General features: G+C 51.9%; 1 protein-coding gene across 2 annotated transcripts in view; it reads right to left on the reverse strand.

Moving 5' to 3' along the window:
• The window catches only part of SLC39A11 (solute carrier family 39 member 11), a 328,137-nt gene that overhangs the window by 51,167 nt on the left and 259,202 nt on the right, over positions 1-17,768 (reverse strand). For both annotated transcript variants that reach the window (XM_041724574.1, XM_041724573.1), the window contains exon 7: positions 11,540-11,609. In XM_041724574.1, coding sequence (XP_041580508.1) covers positions 11,540-11,609 — 70 coding nt within the window. The remainder of the gene's footprint in view (positions 1-11,539; positions 11,610-17,768) is intronic.

The following is a 17,768-nucleotide window of genomic DNA, read 5'->3' on the forward strand; positions in this document are numbered from 1 at the left end:
CGCCAGGAAAGGATGCCCCTTGGCTCTCCCCGCTCCTGGCGGCGGCTGCCACTCCTCCCTTAGCCGTTCTTGGCTTGGAGCTACGTCACGCGTCACTGTCTTTACCCGGCCGGAGTCTCCCCTCCGTGTGTCTGTGTTGTGCATGTCTGTGCGTCCTCCTCTGTGTGTGTGCATGTCTGTGCCTTTTCTCCTCATCTTATAGAGACACTGGACGTACTGGATTTAGGACCCATCCTAAGCCAGCATGACCTGAGCTTAACTAGTTACACCTGTAAAGACCCTCCTGCCCAGGACGATGGCCATTCACTGGTGCGGGAGATCGGGACATTTAACACACCTTCCTGGGGGTGGGGGTGGGGGGACATAATTCTACTACAACGCCATCGTCCAAAATACCTGGGGCTTCCGTCCAAGCAGCCAACCACCTCCTCTTGTTTGGGAACCCACGGGACAGGTAACTTGCTCTATCCACCCAGTGACGTAGCCCGGTGGTCCATGCTGGTTCCCAGGAGGTGGGGTGGGGAAGTGGCCACCCAGATATGACATAATTGCCACCCAGATTATCTCTGTCCCTTCTCTTTGGAGCTTTCTCCTCTCCCCAGTTCCTTGTCTCGGCATCCGGCTGCGTGGAGACACCAGGCAAGGGGCAGGGTTCTTACAGCAGCGACAGACGTCTGGAGCGACGCTCAGCATGACCTTTGACATAAGCACTCAGTGAGACCGGCCAGATAGTCTGTCCCCCACTGTGGACGTTGATACACGGCTCCAACTCCCAACACGGCCATGAGACAGGATGTCAGAGGGGACAAGGACAATGGAATCAGACCTCCCATAGCCAATGCGAGAGCAGCCACAGAGGGCATGAGACTGTCCTACAGCCAAGCTGAAGCTGTTTTTGGCACCACTTCGGGGGAGGGGGGTGAGTTTTGAAGCCTCTCTGGTATGTGACTTGGGTGGCAGGAGGGGGCAATGGTTCAGGGCACACGCTCCAGAGCCAGGCTGCCGGGGTTCAAATCCCACCTCTGCCCTTTACTTGTGAAGGGCATCTCGCATCTGTACAATGGGCATGGCAACGTCACGGGCAGCTGCAAGGATTGGCTGATATGCACGTCGATGAGCGCAGGGTCTGCACGTGGGAGCACTCGGTAAACGTCAGCTCTCACGACCCTTCCACGGATGCTGGAGGCAGGGGGTGGGGAGGTGGGCTTCTGCACTGGCCGGACCTCAGCTACACCCTGCAGGTCTTCCACTTGCCGTAGCATGCCCTCCCGGGAAGTTCCCAGGCTCTGCACCCTCATCCCCACGCCGGGACGGCAGTGAGCACTGAGGGGTGCACGTGATCAAGCCCAGAGCGACGGCCGACCCCACCAGTGTCACAAGGGCAAACCAAGTGAAGGGAAGACCACCACCCCAACCAAGCGGCGCCGAGAGCTCCCTTAGAGTCTGTTCTGGAAAACACTGTTGCTCTCAGCCTCTCCTTGCTTGTAACAAGCTGTGTGGGAGGCCGGACGGGGCAGTGATGGGTCCCTCCGACGTACCCAGGCACATTACGCTCTCTGAACAAGGAGGGAGGCGGCCGCACTGCCTCCTGTCTGCGGAGCAGCAGCTTCTCCCTGTCTGCCACACAAGGGGCCATTTATGCTGGGCCCCCTCCTCCTCCCCCACTGCCTCCAGCCACCCCCACCCACGTCCCTGGCGACAGGGCTGGACATCTTGGCACGGGGGACAGATCTCCACACAACGTGCACTCTGTTTAGCCCGCGGCGGGCTTTGGGGGCGGGGGGAGGCAGGGACCCTACAAAGCTCTTTGAGAACAGCAGTGTGGCTGCTTTGTGGCTTTCCCAGGCACTGGAGACGACACAGACTTTTCTCTCCTCCATTCCCATCACCGCCCTGTCCGTCCTCCTGCACAGCTTGGTACAAGCAACTCGAGGTCTGTGAGTGAGTCCAGGGAATTGTGGGGTAAAAAAAAGGGGGAAGCAGCTCGTGCCCTTGGCAGGGGCTGTGCATTACGAAACCACCTACAGAATTCCAGGCAGGCTGTCAACCGTCCCCCCACCCCCCGCCCCTGCCACCCGCTCCACAATGTCCCGGGTGCAGCGCCGACCATGCACAGCCTGGACCTGGGTCCTGTGCAGAGAACAGAAAACGTGTTCCAGGCTCTGTTCAGACAAGGGTGCAGGATGGAGAAAAGCATATGCCACGTGATAGAGGCCGAGGACGCTGGTGGAGCAGCCTCAGAGCAAGGGACAGTGGGCCTGAAGACTCCCTGCTGAGACATGGCAGCAGAATGTGCCCGGGAGGGCCAGGGGAAAATCAGGGAGAGGAGGCTAGACATGGGGCCCACAACACAGGTCAGCAGCAGCATCAGGACCAGCCCCCCACACACCTAGAGACCCCCACGTTCCTGGCCCCGTGTGGTCCCATGTAGACTGTGGAAGCCACTTCCAAACCAATTGTCCTTCTGTGTAGACAGGGGGCTGGGAGTCCTTGTCCTGGAACCTGGGCTGGGGCAGAAATGGGCCGGACATCTATCTATAGCGTCTGCAGTGGGCAGGCCTATTAATAAGCAAAACCAATACCTACGTTGTAAAAGAAAAAGAAGCAACAACCCACCTTGTACACTACCTTCCTGTACACCAGGCACTGATCTAGGTGCTCGTGTATATACGCTCGGTTACTTCTGAGAACGACGTATGAAGTAGACACTATTATCGTTACTCCCACTACTACTATGACCACTGATTATTATTATTACTGTGGGAATTTGCAGATTAGGAAACTGAGGCACAGAACAAAAATGAACCCGTTCTGGTTGTACAGCCAGCAGGTGGCAGAGCCAGGAGTCAAACCGGGGTGGCCTAGCTCCACGGTCCATGCTGTTAAATATTCCACGTGTTCTCGGGTGCACTGGGTTGGGGAGGGGAGGGTGCTGCAGCAGGGCCACCTCCCCAAAATGTCTTCTCACAGGTGTCTCAGGGTGCCCTGCGCATGCGAGCAGCTGTAGGCAGCGGGCGCTCAAACTCCCTCCCGTGAGTGAGTGACACCTGCTATCTTCCCCCGGTCAGAAGCAGGTTCACAAGTGTCTGGGATTGACTGAGTCCCTGTTACTTGCCTTCTCTCAGATACACCCCAAACCCCACATTGGGCAAACAAGCACTGCACTCCGTGTGCGTCTGTATCAAGATTTACACCCCTGTGATTCAGATGTGTATTAACAATTAACCCTGGGGGGATGCCGGGGGCGCTCAGTGGTTGAGCATCTGCCTTCAGCTCAGGTTGTGACCCCGGGGTCCCGGGATCGAGTCCCACGTGGGGCTTCCTGCATGGAGCCTGCTTCTCCTTCTGCCTGTGCCTCTGCCTCTCTCTCTCTCTCCCTCTGTCTCTCACTAATAAATAAATAAAATCTTTAAAAACAATAATCCTTTTCCTTAAAATATTATCCTGTTCTGGAGCCCCCACGTCCACACAGCAGAAGAAACAGAATTTTTCAATTAAAAGGAATTTAGTGCCTTCCGATATCGGGCCCTTCTCCAAAAGAAGTTGCTCTTTTCCTGGGTAATACCAAGGAAATTCAAGTGTCAAGATCCCTCGTTAAGAATTCCCTCTCTATGGGGATCCCTGGGTGGCGCAGCGGTTTGGCGCCTGCCTTTGGCCCAGGGCGCGATCCTGGAGACCCGGGATCGAATCCCACATCAGGCTCCCGGTGCATGGAGCCTGCTTCTCCCTCTGCCTGTGTCTCTGCCTCTCTCTCTCTCTCTCTCTCTCTCTGTGTGACTATCATAAATAAATAAAAATTTAAAAAAATTATTAAAAAAAAAAAGAATTCCCTCTCTTGGAGATCCCTGAGTGGCTCAGCAGTTTAGTGCCTGCCTTCAGCTCAGGATATGATCCCTGGGTTCTGGGATCGAGTCTCGCATGGGGCTCCCTGCATGGAGCCTGCTTCTCCCTCTGCCTGTATCTCTCCCTCTCTCTCTCTCTCTGTCTCTCATGAATAAATAAATAAAATCTTTTTTTTTTTTTTTAAAGGGTGCCTGGTGGCTCAGTTGGTGAAGCATCTGTCCTTGGCTCAGGTCATGAACCCAGGGTCCTGGGATCGAGTCCCATGTTGGGCTCCCCGCTCAGCAGGAAGTCTGCTTCTCCCTTTGCCCCTCCCCCTGGCTCATGCTCTCTCTCTCTCTCTCACTTGCTCTCTCTCAAATAAATAAATTACATAATATTAAAAAAAAAAACCCTTGTGGGGAGCACTGTGGAATAGCTCTGCGTAGAGAACGGCTCCACAATGGTCCACAAAGTACAGCTCAGTCTAAGTCTGTCTCCGCCCAAGTGCTTGGCAGGCTTTTAGGCCCATCCTTAATGTTCAGGACTAATAGAATAATTTTTATAACAGTATTATTTTTTTTAAAAAGTCGTTAGAGGGGATCCCTGGGTGGCTCAGCAGTTTAGCACCTGCCTTTGGCCCAGGGCGCGATCCTGCAGTCCCGGGATCGAGTCCCACATCTGGCTCTCACATCGGGCTCCCGGCATGGAGCCTGCTTCTTCCTCCTCCTGTGTCTCTGCCTCTCTCTCTCTCTCTATGTCTATCATAAATAAATAAATGTTTTTTTTTAAAAAGTCGTTAAAAAATAAATGTGTTACCCCCAAAACATAAAGAAAAAGCTAGCGGATCTTTGGGTGCTCTGCAGTCAGGCCCGTCGCGCCACTGCTTTCCTGAAGGTGCCGAGGGTCAGGGTGCAGAGAGGCTGTTCTTTCCCTGTTGTCCCACATTTTCCCTCCTCCCGGAAGGTGGGGTGGGAGGCACACAAAAGCTTTGCTGTTAGGCTGACTCAGGGGAAAATAAGAGAGTGGGGCCACAGCCGTCAGGGCTGAACTCAATGAACCATCAGGATCAAAACAGCTTAGAATATAGAGAGGCTATAAAAATGCACACAGGTTTTTTAAATAAGCTCATATATAGTACACGGTCTTCCACTTCTGTAGATACGACTTCTGTTAAGACGCCCACCGCTTCAGACATCAACATGTCTCAGCTGCCTTTGGATCCCTCCTTTCCCTTCCCTTCTCATTGTTCGCCCATCACCTGGCAACGATGATGTCAAACCACCGCCTGGTGGCACTGTGTGACACCTGCCGCCTGCCCGCCTGCCTGCAAATTCCACGGGCTCTTCATAATTCAAGGTAAAGGGATGAGTGGGAGGACTGGAAAGAGGAATTTCAGAGAAAGAGCTGCTGATAGATAACCCTAGAATTCCAGCCAAGGTAGCTTGATGGGGGGTCAGGAGGAGGGCTTGTTGGCAGAAAATAAAATCGAGAGCCCAGTCTGCTGTTGCAAATGCAGAACAACACAAGAATTCACTCCCAGCGGGGCACCTGGGTGGCTCAGTGGTTGAGCATCTGCTTTCAGCTCAGGGCGTGATCCCGGGGTCCTGGGATCGAGTCCTGCATCAAGCTCCCTGCAGGGAGCCTGCTTCTCCCTCTGCCTGTGTCTCTGCCTCTCTCTGTGTGTCTCTCATGAATAAATAAGTAAATTCTTGAAAAAAAGAATTCGCTCCCAGGTCTGCTGGAGTGATTGAAGGATGGCGCGGCTTGTGGTGCAGGGAAGGTGGACAGGGTGCAGGCCACTCTGCGGTGAAGCAGGGTGGCAGTGGTTGGGTCAAGGTGTCTCCTATCCCAGGCACCTTCCTGTCCCCATGCTGGGTTTTCTGCTTCTCAGACTGAAGGCCAGTGTTCAGAGAGACCGGGCTGGGCTCTGGCCCCCCTTCTCGCTTGGGGGTGGTGGTGAATGATGTGACCCAAGTCTGTGGGTGGGTGGAGAGGTCAAGGTGGGCAGCCTCAGGGTCCCTCAGAACTCTCTGGAAGTCTGGAGCTGGTCTCGCCACTGGGAGGCCTAGCGGACCCCGTAAGAGCGGCCTGAACTGAGGGGGCGGTTATGGCAGATGTGTGAGTGAACTACGATAAAGAAGTTTACGCGTTAGTTCTCCGAGACCCCTCCCCATCACAGCCTGTTCTTGACCTTCTCTACATTTAATCTGCAACCCTGTTTTCAAGAATTTACTGGAACCGAAGTAGGGAGACTGCTTGGACATACAGAAGCACACAAGTAATAGGTGACACCACATATAGACAAACTCATCGACTGGTTGCTGTGGACCGATGACCAGGAAAATGTGTCTCTTGCCATTTTTGTTTCTAAACAAATGGCTGCTTGTGTTGGTTGACCGATGACTGCTGTCTTGAGTGATGGTTTTAATACACCAACACATGTATTGGTTTTTAAGCCGCGGAAAGCATATATCTGACTTATGACTCATTCCTTGATCTGGGAGGCAAATATAGTTCTTTACACTTTATTTTGATGTCTCCCTCTCCCCCCACCCTGGCCACTTAGTGACCTTATCTTAGATGGGAATGCAAGCTAAAGGACCAGACATCCTTTCCCGAGCATCTGGGTGTCGGTGAGTTAGCATTAGCCGGTTGGGGGCACTTGGCAAGACACGAGAGACCCATCCAGGCCCAACTTGGGAACGTGTCTTGTGGATCATGCATGGCACACCATGAGTCTGCAGCCAGCCAGCCTCCTCGGCCGCACACAGCCCATTGCACCTGCCATTTGGGGTGTGTTCGAGGATCCAAGACGTCTCCCAAAGTGTGTGCTTGGTCAAAGCCTAAATCGGAAGTGGTACGTGAAGCGAAACGCTTCCGCCTAAGTAAGCTTGTTCTCCCTGCAGGTTTGGATTATGTGTGCCACGGAGTCAGGGGAGAGGCGAGGGCTTGCTTCCTCTCTGGGAAACACGTCCTTTGGAGGTGATGCCGCTTCGGAAAGGAAAACTACTCTCGCAGCAAACTCCCCAAGGACGTGTGGTCTGAAGAATTTCTCTGTGGTGAGACCAGAAGAAATTGCCACGGGACCAGATCAGAAAGAAGCAAAGTCGTGTTCCCCTTTAAAGGCTGCCCTTTGCTGCTGAGATTCTTTGCAATTTGGGGCGGGGGTGGGGATGCTGAATTCGGGATGAAGAGGGCAAGGCAAGCTATCCAGGGAGGGTGGATGGAGCATAGGAGGGCCTTGGGGTGGGGGGTGGGGGGGGGGAGCGTAAAGGTGAAATGACAGCGTCACAACACTAGGTGGCAGCAGCCATACACAAATCACGCGCCCCCGAGCCCAGGTCAGAATCCACCTGCCTTCCCGGGAGCATTCACTTTGCGCCTTTCTCTTCTCCGGTGGTGGCTGCGATGCCATGTGGGTGAGGAGAGAACCTCCCGCTTCCAGAGGCATCGTACACAGGGCGCGAGGAAGAAGTCAAAAGTGGGCGTCAGAGCGTTTGATGACAGGCCTGGACTAAAATTATGGTCTTCCTCTAAATCAAAGGGTCTAGAGACGGCCTGCAAAGGGCCAGACAGTAAATACTCTCCGCCTTCGGCCTCGCGACTCTGTGGCAATTACCCAACTCAGCTATCGCAGCACAGAAGGAGCTACAGATGATCTGTAAAGCAAAGGGGGGTTGGCTGTGTTCTAACAAAATGCCATTTCCAGAACCGGGTGTCGGGCCAGAGTTTGCTGACCCCCTGCACTAAATGAACAGCAGCGAGCCTCATCCGCCTGTACGTCAGGCACATGCAAGGTAACTCCTGCTCCCAAGTCCGTGCAAATGTGTGCTTTCTCCCTCCGGGCCCTTCCGTGGCGCCCCGTGATCACCTGTGTCTCCCTGTTGCCCGAACCTGAATTCTCCTTTCTCCCTTCTACACCCCTACGAATCTGCTGACAGATGCCGTCTGGACATTCTGCATTTAAAACCTCTTCCTCCCACTGGCCCCCGCCCCGTCATTCCCACATTGTCGCCACCTCCCTTGTCCTCCTGGTAGCTGTGAAGGCACACAGCTGAGGGCCGTCAACACGCATTCGGTCAAGGGCTGGATTCTTTCCACTGGTCTATCTCTTCCCCTCAAGTGATCCCATCAGAGCCAGATCACTGTTCAAATCACCTCTTGGGCTTGGTCATTTCCCGGTGCCAGAACCCACCCAAACTGCCAGCCCCTTGCTCAGTGATGTGTTTCTCCAGCCATCAGGCGTGCCTTCTAGAAACCACCAGTGAACTCCATCCTCGGTGACTTCATCTCTCCGCCTTGAGCCCTACCTGGGCACTTGTTGACAGCACTCCCTGCCTCCGTCATCTCCACCTACCCAGGCTGACCACCTCCCTGCTCCTGATGAGATACCACCTGTTCTGCGAAGCGCCCCTGACGTGAGGGAAGGATACAGATTTGGTTGGCATCCCTCCCTTGGAGCTTCCGCTCTGCCTGACTTATGGTGCCTGCGGGTTTCACTGCCCACTAACCCACAGTTTGGCTATCTTTCCTGTTAGTGATTTTCACTTATGTCACACTGAGGTCACAGATTTTGGGAAACACGCATGCATTCGTGCTTAAAAAAGAACGTAGGTTTTTTTCATCGCTGGGTTGAGGTTCTACATCTGTCCCTGACATGCATCGTTAACTTCTTATCTGTTTGCTCAGCGCCAGAGAGGGGGATCATAAACCCTCACCGGGACTGCGGGTTTGTCTTTTTTTCCCTTGCAATTCCGACCATTTTTCTTAACCCCTTTGAGACTTAGCGTTGCCAGGCGCATACAAATGCAAGCCCATTATATCCTCCTGGTGCACTGTCTCTCTCCTTGTGAAGTCCTGACCTTTATTCTTTCTGTGGCTTTCTGCCTCAAAGCCTGTTTTGTCTGATTCTAAAATTGCCATCCCGTGCTTTCTTTTGGTCCACGCACACCTCGTATCTTTTCTCATTCCTTTATTTTCAAGCTCCCCATGTCATGTCTTAAGCGTGCCGCTTGTTCAGCACATGGCGCTGGAATTTCACAAAGCACAACCTGTCTCCTTTCATGCGGAGATGCGTTTAATCATCCAATGACTTTGCTTTTGTGGCCCACGTAGCAGCATTATTAGCCTGTCGCTTCCTTTCTCCTTCTCCCTTGCCCCCTTTCGACCACCCGTTGGTCCCCAGCCTCCTATGGAAACTCATCTGTACCATGAGCTGAGGGCAGAGGAAGCTAACAAACCTGGTCCTAGGGGGTGGGGGGGAAGCTGCTGGGTGTTGTCCCTGCTCCAGAGTAGGATCACAGGCATTTGGAAAGGAAGAACCCAAATCACGAGCTAGATATGGATTGATGGTTGGGCAAGTGGGCTGAAGGGTAGGGTCTGCTGGAGGGAGAGCCCGCCCTCCCCAGACCCACTGCAGGCTGTGGCTGGGGTGGCTAGAGTGTGGGGGTGTGAGAACCACCCCCCCTCCAGTAGCTCATTCAGCAGGGGGTTTGGGGAGGCTGAAAATCCCAAGGCCTGTAGCCCCAGCTCATTTCCAGTTGGAGGGTCCTGTTAAGCGTTTATGTAATTCCAAGAGAGCCTGTTTGGTCAAAGGGAAGAGAGGAGCTGGGTTGGAAAGGCTTTTGCTCTACTTCCTTCAGAATTATTTATGAAGATTAGCAGAAAATACAGGTGATAGAATAGAGAGACATCTAAGTTGACATCTCAGTGTCCCAGGAGACATGGTGACACCAGACTGAGAGCCCGGGCTGCGAGCGCAGGGCCCGGGGCACGGCTGTCACCTCCTGGCCACAGACCTACTGCAACGTGCCCAATGCTTGTGCCCTGGAAGGACCTGGCCCGTGGATGCTTACGGGGCCAGCCCCTCAGGGCTGCTCTGTCCCCCCAGCTCCTGCAAACTCTGAAGTTTCTTGTGGTCTAAGTGAGGCCAAGATCAAAACACCTGTGCCGAGGACACAGAGCCACACTCCCCGACCCTCTCCCAGTGGGAGAAAGAGCAGTCTGCAGGGTGCTATGAGTCACAATTAGCCCTTGATTTTGGTGACATTTCTTACATTATACAGTCCACCCCCCCCCCCGCCCCCGCTGTCTACCTCTCATTTGGTTTTCACAATAGACATCATGTGAACAGATGACGCTAGAGTGACTTGTGAGCCTGACAGGAGGGAATGAGAAGCTGAGAACGGGGAAAATTTTGACTAAAAACATGCCAGCCCACACGCACGTCTGGGGCTTCAAGGAGCACACATGTCCCCTAATGCGTGGCGGTGGGATTTAAAGACTGGCAGAGACTATGCTTGACACGTGGGTGCCCCGCATCAGCTAAGGGAGTAGCTGGACGGAGTGATGGGCCATAAGGAGGCCTCACACAGGTTCAGCCGCTGGGGAAGGGCAGGAAAAGGGGTCTTAGAGAAATGAGTTGCTGGGGGAGACAGACACAGGGTTGATTGCTGAAGGACATGGTGTCTTGTGAGGAATGAAAGTCTATTTTCAGATTGCACTGGTCAGAAAGCAGTGAAGTGAGCTAGACACGAGGGTCAGACACCAGTGGCCTCCAGGCAATCTCTTTAACGTGAGTTACAGTTTCAAAATGATTGTGCCTTTAGATGGTGCCTGTGCTGCCTAGCTGAGGTTCACGTCCATCCTCACCATTCCCAGCTGTCTCTACCCGATGACCGTGTCCACTCGTTTTCTTGCTCTTTTGTCTCCGAAAGGCACCTGGCACTGCCACCCTTGGATAGAAGGCTCCTCCAGCCTTCTATACAAGCCTGGAGGCTGTAGGATTCATGGTTTTGTGGGCTCCAGGGGCCATGTAGAGCCCACCTCCATGATGGCTAAAGGGTAAGCCTCTCTGTGTTCCCAGGGCTGTCACCTTATGTAGACCCTGTGTAATGCCAGGGAGGTAGAAGGGAAGAAGAATTTATAAGGTGTGGTGATCATCCATGGAAGACTGTCTATAGAAATGAGGGGTCAAGGAAAGCAGTGAGTTTGGTTTGGTCAACCAATGGCAAGGCAGTGTTAGGGAAGTCTTTGGAGGGGACAGGTTTTGCATGATGGGGGGTGGAGGCAATCAGCTGAGGGTGGAGATCCTTAGAATCATCTAAGCAGAGATGTGTGCAAGGTAGCTAGACCCACAGGGATAAGTTCTGGAGAACAATCTAAGCTGAAGACCAGTGTTGGCATCCCCCACAGGTAGATGGAAAATAAAGTCTTGGGAATGGAGAAGGTTCCCCAGAGATGGATCCTGGGCAACATCAACATTTCGGAAAGGGCCAGAGGATGAGAAGCCCACAGAAGAGCATGCAAAGTAACGGACACAAAGTGGGGGAACCAGGGGACTTCAGTGTCCTGAGAGGAAAAGGGGGAGCTTCAAAAGGAGGGGGCAGTTGAGAGCATCAGTGATAACTTTGTTATTTATTTATTTATTTATTTTGGTCTTTGGTCTTTATACATTGAAAGGATTTGGGGGAACGCAGGTGATTATGTCCGTGTTATGTTTTCAAAGTGGTTACCCATTAGATAGCTTATCTGACAAATGGGGTAAACCTGCTCCTTTGATGGGCAACCTCTCTCAGGGAAGCTTCACCTGATCTCACCCACACTTCCACCAGTCTTGGCCTTGTGGGGCTGGGGGTGACCAACCAGGTAACTAGCATTTCCAGAGCACCACTGGGTACGGCGCCACACTGCTCTAGGGCAGCAGGTGCTGGCTTACCTGGCACTCTCGAAGGTTGCAGATGCCGTCTTCTCTACAGCCCCAAATCCAACGCCGACAGCAAGACCCTCTGGAACAGACATAAAGAAGCAGGAGGGGTTAGAAGCAGTTTTTCAATAAGGTTCATCACTATCACTGTGTCAGGTGAGACAGTGTCAGGCTTCCAGCAACAGAAAACCCACTTAACAGGAGTTTAAACCAGGGGTTGGCCGATGATGGTCTGGGGGCCCAATCTAGTCCGCTTCCTATTTTGGTATGGCCTGAAAGCTAAGAACAATTGTTACGTTTTTAAATAATTGGAAAAAAAATCAAAGAAAGAATAGTATTCCATGACACATGAAAATTATATAATTCTAGTGTTCACAAATGAAGCTTCATTGGCTCCCCGCCATGCTTTTTGGTTGACAAGTTGTCTGTGGCTGGTTTTGCACTACATCAGCAGAGAAGAGCGGTTGTGACAGAGACCATATGGCCCAAAGACCTAAAATACTTACTGTCTGGCCCTTTATAGAAAGAGTTTGATGACTGACTCCTGAGCTAAACACAGAAGGTTTTATTAGCTCAATTAACAAGATGTCCAAAGGCCGATGCGGTGGCCCAATGACATCTACCCAGACATGTGAGGAGGCATCTTGAAGTGGGAGACTATTCCAGTCTACTCTGAGATGGTGTGGCTATAGTCTAGCTTAAGCTTGGGGATGAGCAAGATGATTCCCCAAGTCCTTTCCAGAGGGCCTAGTGAGCCTGCCAAGTTTAATAAGCCCCTGACTTTGATCAAATGTCAAAGGACAATGCTGGTCCTTTGACAGTGTTGGAAGATGAAGAGGGAAGAGTTATGGGAAAAAATGGAACTGTCCCAGTGGCCTGGGACCAGAGGGGTAGACCCATAATGTTAAAACACTTTCTGATAGCTATGGGAGAGTTTAAAGACCCCTCTGAATCAAAACAGGAAAGAGGACTACCAAGATTGGTCAGAAGCAAGACCAAGGACTTTTGGGGCTAGAAGGAATTTTTGTGTTGTAAAGAGGGAAGGGGGAAAAAAATCTACTGAGTGAGAAGGGCTTATCTTCTTTTGGGATTCACTGTCTCTTTGAAATGTTTCTTTTTGTCCTATGTGTCCTGCTTAGTTGGGGTGGGCCAGCCACGGATGCTGGGAGTGTAATGATGACTCTGGGAGGTACCAAGAGACAAAAGGGCTGCTCAGACTTGTCCCATGTCAAGGGGTAAGAGATCACGTATAAACCAGTCTGGTTCACTGAGAGGCCACAATGGGGTTTGGAGCCCAAAGACCCTGCGAAGGCATAAAGGGCTTTTTTTTTTTTTTTTTTGCCTCACCTTACCCTTTGTGCATCAGTCCCTTGTGGGGACCTTATTAGGTAGCAATAGCCACTGAAGACTGCTGCTGGAGAATTTGGGATTCTGATGCTCCATCAAACATCTTCCCATATTTCTCATAATGACAAATGATGGGATAAAGAATCCTAGGACTTTAGAGGTGGAGGAAACCCCAGAGATCATGTGGCATGACTCTTGGATCACTGTCAGATTCAGAATTTAGGGATCTGGGGGGCATCTTTCCAAAACCCGACAGCATCTTCCCAGCATACAAGATATACACTGTAGCAGACTACAGAGAAGCCCCTGAGACAGTGCCTCTAGAGGCTCTGGGACCCAAGTAGCCAGCCAAGTCAACACTGCCAGAGCAACCAGATGTTTCAAAAATCAAGGTTTTAAAAACTGATTTATTTTTACTTAATTGTTAAGGCTTCTGATGTAAATTCTTAGCAAAGTCTGAGGCTTCACTCAGCAAGTCTTTCTTCTGAGATGACTCTGATGCTAAGATCTTAGCATCTTTGTGCTTTGTCTTCTGAGAAATGGGGGGCTGGTGGCCCTCTGTGGGCCAGATATTGCTCTGGAAGCCCTTATACATGAAAGTAAAGGTAGCAATCATCACCTCTGCTCCCATATCAGAGAGCAAAGGTGAGGGGGAGCTGGTCTGAGGGCCCAGGTGGGCTCTGGTTCTGAGGTCCAGGCTCTTCATCCTCCATGGCTGTGTGTTCTTTTCCACCTCTCCCAGAAATGTCCTCTGAGGGTGGAGAGGAAGCCACAACTCCAGGGAGACCTTTGGAGGCATGTTCCCCATTTCCAGTTTTGCCTGATGCATCTGACAATCTTTCGAAAGGGGGAGTGTCCTAGGTGAGAGCAGGCTGTGATGAAGATGTCTGGGGGCTCCAGGCATCCTTTCTAGGAGGATGGAGGAAGCCTTTTTTATGCATCTTCTGAATCTCAGAAAGCTGGAGGACATCTGAGATGCCTCCATCTGGCCAGTCTCCTACCATCACAGTCCAGTGTTTACAAACCTGCTGTTCTCAATTTTGTTTTGTGCCAACACAGCCAAGACCTCAACCCACTCTCAGGGGTAACTGTGGGTCTCCGAGGTAAAGAACTTCACCAGAGACCCCTGGCCCACCAGGGAGAGGTGTCAAAAGCTAGGGAGGGACCAAGCCTTGTTTTATGACACCAGAGGGGCATATCCCTTCCTTTGAGAAAAATGTGCTTTTCTAAACTATAAACAACAGTTGGTCTGTTCTTTTGTTAAAGATTTTGCTCTAATTAGTCATTTTAATGTAAATGATAGTACAGCTCTGAGCCACATGACCTATATTAATTAGCAAACTAACCCCTTCTGGTTATTTAGTATAAGTCCCAGCATGCTGACTTGCATAAATGCTCATAGTAGCTCTGGGAGGGTGGGCAGGTGAGTACCCAGTTACGGCAGGAGAAAAAGCATCTGCCCAAAGGGACACAAGCCCTGAGAAGCAGAGCCAGGCCTTGAACCTCAGTGCCCTGCTCCCCCCCCCCCCCCCCGCCCACTTGCCCACCTGTGCTTATGGCTTTTTCCCAGGTGTGTGGGGAGGCAAGAGCTGGCATCTGAATCTGTACCCAAAGAGGTTTGGAGCAAAGTGAATGCATAGTCCCTCTTCCCCCACCCTGACCTGGGCTAACAGTGAGGAACCTTCTGCGATGATTTGCAAAACGAGGGGGTCCCTCCTCTCTGCTCTGCCCTAGGGGAGGGAAACACAGCCCCTGGCCCCAAAAGCACAAGCTGCCCTGGGAAGTGGCCAAAGCAGTGTTCCCCCAGCAAGGGGAAGGAGAGGTGATGGAGAAAGGGAATGCAGTTGCTACCTTGTCTGAAGGTAGACTAATACCCGGGAGAGAAACTAATGAGAGACCAAGACAAATTACACACACAGAAAGAACATAAATAAGAGAATTAAGGCAGATACTTAAGATCAACAGATGGTAGAAAGAACCCGCTGGGTGGAAAAGGAGCAGAGGAAAAAATTGCCGACGGGAGCTCACACCCCAGGTGTTCCACCAAAAGTGCAAATTAGGAAGGTAATTAAGACAAGAAACCAAAGTGACTGGAATATTATCAGTAAGCCATTGCCTCTTTTCACAGCTACTGCTATTAACTCGGGTGCAAAGAGAGAGAAGATGAATGCCAGCCCTGCAGTTGTGAGTCTGGTGGAAGCAGGGCGAGCCAGAGTCCCAGGACCAGCCTGCCCCCTCCACTCTTCTGGGGGGGGGGGTGAGTGGCAGGGGGCGGGGGTGTCTGCTTCTCCAGCTCCCCCACCCTCCTGAATCTCCATCCCTCCTTGTCACCCGCAGAGAAAGGGACGAACAAAGAGGCTATGGCTCAAGTCCTGGTCTATTGTTCAAGGTTCTTGTAAAAATGAAAGAAGGATAATGAGGCTTTGCATTTGGGATGATGCGCATAGAGCGGATTTTCTCATTACTGACCTTGTGTGGTAAGAGGCTGTACCTAGGGAGATGCTGAGCGACATCCCTGGCCTCTGCCCAATAGGTGCTGCTCACACCCCCTCCCCTCGAGGTGTGCTAATCAAAAACGCCTCTGGACATTGCCTCATGTCCTCTGGGGAAAAATCGTGTCCTCTTGAGAACCACTGGCCTCCCATCAAGAGGTACTTTTCGTCAGTTTTAAACTATTCTGGAACACTGTAAGAGTTTAAGTAGGTGGTAGGAAAGTGAACAGTTAAAAATGAGTGTCTTGGTCCATTTGGGCTGCCATCACAAAATACCATCAACGGGACGGCCAGTAAGTCACATGGATCTCTTTCTCGCGGTTCTGGAGGCTGGGAAGCCCGAGACCAGGATGCTGGCAGACTGGGTGTCTGGGGAGAGCCTGCTTCCCCGTTCACAGACCTGTCCTCACGTGTCAGAGGGACAGGGACCTTTCTTGAGCCTCTGGAATAAGACACTAATCCCTGAGTTCCACCCTCGTGACCTAAGCACCTCCTGATACCATCATGTTGCAGGTTAGGATTTCAACGTATGAACTTTGGGGGGATACAAACATTCAGACCATAGAAACCAATGTTTTCTTTTTCCATCAAGGGCTAACCATTTCTTCATTTTTAGGGGCAAGGGGTGGGCTAGTTCACAGGTCGTCTGCAGGAGACCCTGCCAGCCTCCAAAACAGCACATGATTACATGCCCCTTGGATGGCTCTCAAGCTGGGGGCTGCCACCAGCCTCACAGGGACCTAAAACCTCAGTCTTTGCGCTTCTGTGATGCTGGAAAGCCACAGCTCTGTATCCAGTGTCTGTGCTGTTACTTCTTGCATCTCAGGGCTGTTCTGAGGGGGACCACAGGGGTCTCCTGGTTACTCGCCACTCAACGCTCCCGCTAGATCTCCAGTTGAAGTACTCAAGCTATGCGTTCCGGGCATCACAGCCAGAAGCTGTCTAGAGAAGGTCAGCACAATGGCCACGCAGGAAATGAAGGGTGAGGTTATGACTTTTTCTCCTTGACTTACTAAGTATGAAAATGAAGGCAGCAGCTCACAGCCTGTCGGGGCTTAATATGAAAACTGGCTGCAGGGGCGACTGGCTCAGTCAGTGGAGCGTGCGACTCTTGATCTCAGGGTCGCAAGTTTGAGCCCCACGCTGGGTGTAGAGATTACTTAAAAATAAAATCTTAGAAGAAAAACCCCAAAAACATAGCTGCCGCCGCCACCTGCCACCGCCACCACTACCATCACCAATTCCAAAGGTGGAAAAGTGATGTGAAAGAGGATGGCTTACTTCGTTTTCAACTCCACCAAGGACAAAACAAGAGGAGGATGACTTTCAAATCGCAGCCAGAGGGACTTAGGCAAGTGGGAGAAATTACCTCGAAGGAAGAGGGTTTTGAAATGTCTGACTCTCTCATTGAAAGGACCTTGAGAATCTCCCTCTCTGGGAGAAGACAGGTGTTTGCAGCTACTGAGCTGCTCCCCAGGCTGGGATGACTGTGGGTACTGAGTGTGGGCCGGGTTGAAAGGAATGGGGAGGTTCGCCTTGTGATGATGCTTCTGGCCAACGATGCTTCATCATTAAATATGGGCTCAGTCCTAGGAGCGAGGTCGAGCAGCCACTGAACATGTTCCCAGGCCCTCCTGGGTAACATACTGAAACATAGAGAGGGGCACCGGGGTCACTAAAGTGTCTGACTCTTGATGTCAGCTCAGGTCATGATCTCAGGGTTGTGGGATCGAGGCCTGCGTCTGGCTCCATGCTCAGCAGGGAGTCTGCTTGGAGATTCTCTCTGTCTCCCTCTCCCCCTCTCTCTCTTTCTCTCTCAAAAATAAATAAATAAATCTTTATAAAAATAGAAATATAACCACCTGGAGCATCTGTGGCTGGAGGGGACCATGTTGGTAATGGGGGGCCATGAGGCAGGGGGCATGCCCACCCCTAGCGACATTGGGAGCCTCAAGGGCTGCTGGGCGAGCTCAGTTTTGATTCCTCCTCACTCTTGCGCATCTGGGCACTGTTGCTGGGCTGGGAGATGGGCAACATGCTAGGTGAGGCAGCAGTGTTGCATCATAGTAGGGGCTGCCGGGCCATAAGGGCTTGGTTTTGGCTGTCGAGAGGGTTGGCCCTTCTGGCACAAACACACCTGCTGTCTTTATTTCGACGCTGAACACACAGCTTGGCTGAGCCTTCTGGGGGGGGGGGGAGACTGGCCCACGATATGCTGATTCCCCCACTTGGCCTATCTTTGGCCGCAAACAGATTACCAGCAGGAAGGGAAACCAGGAAGGTGGGATCTCTGATCATATTACACGTTTAGTAAACAAGATGTTGACACAACTAGCCAGGTATTGCCCCGGAATCCCTGCTACACCCTATGAAGGATAATAATGACCTACTTAGTGTCATTT

This window comes from Vulpes lagopus, chromosome 12, assembly GCF_018345385.1.
Source record: "Vulpes lagopus strain Blue_001 chromosome 12, ASM1834538v1, whole genome shotgun sequence".
In the NCBI taxonomy this organism is placed as follows: Eukaryota; Metazoa; Chordata; class Mammalia; order Carnivora; family Canidae; genus Vulpes; species Vulpes lagopus.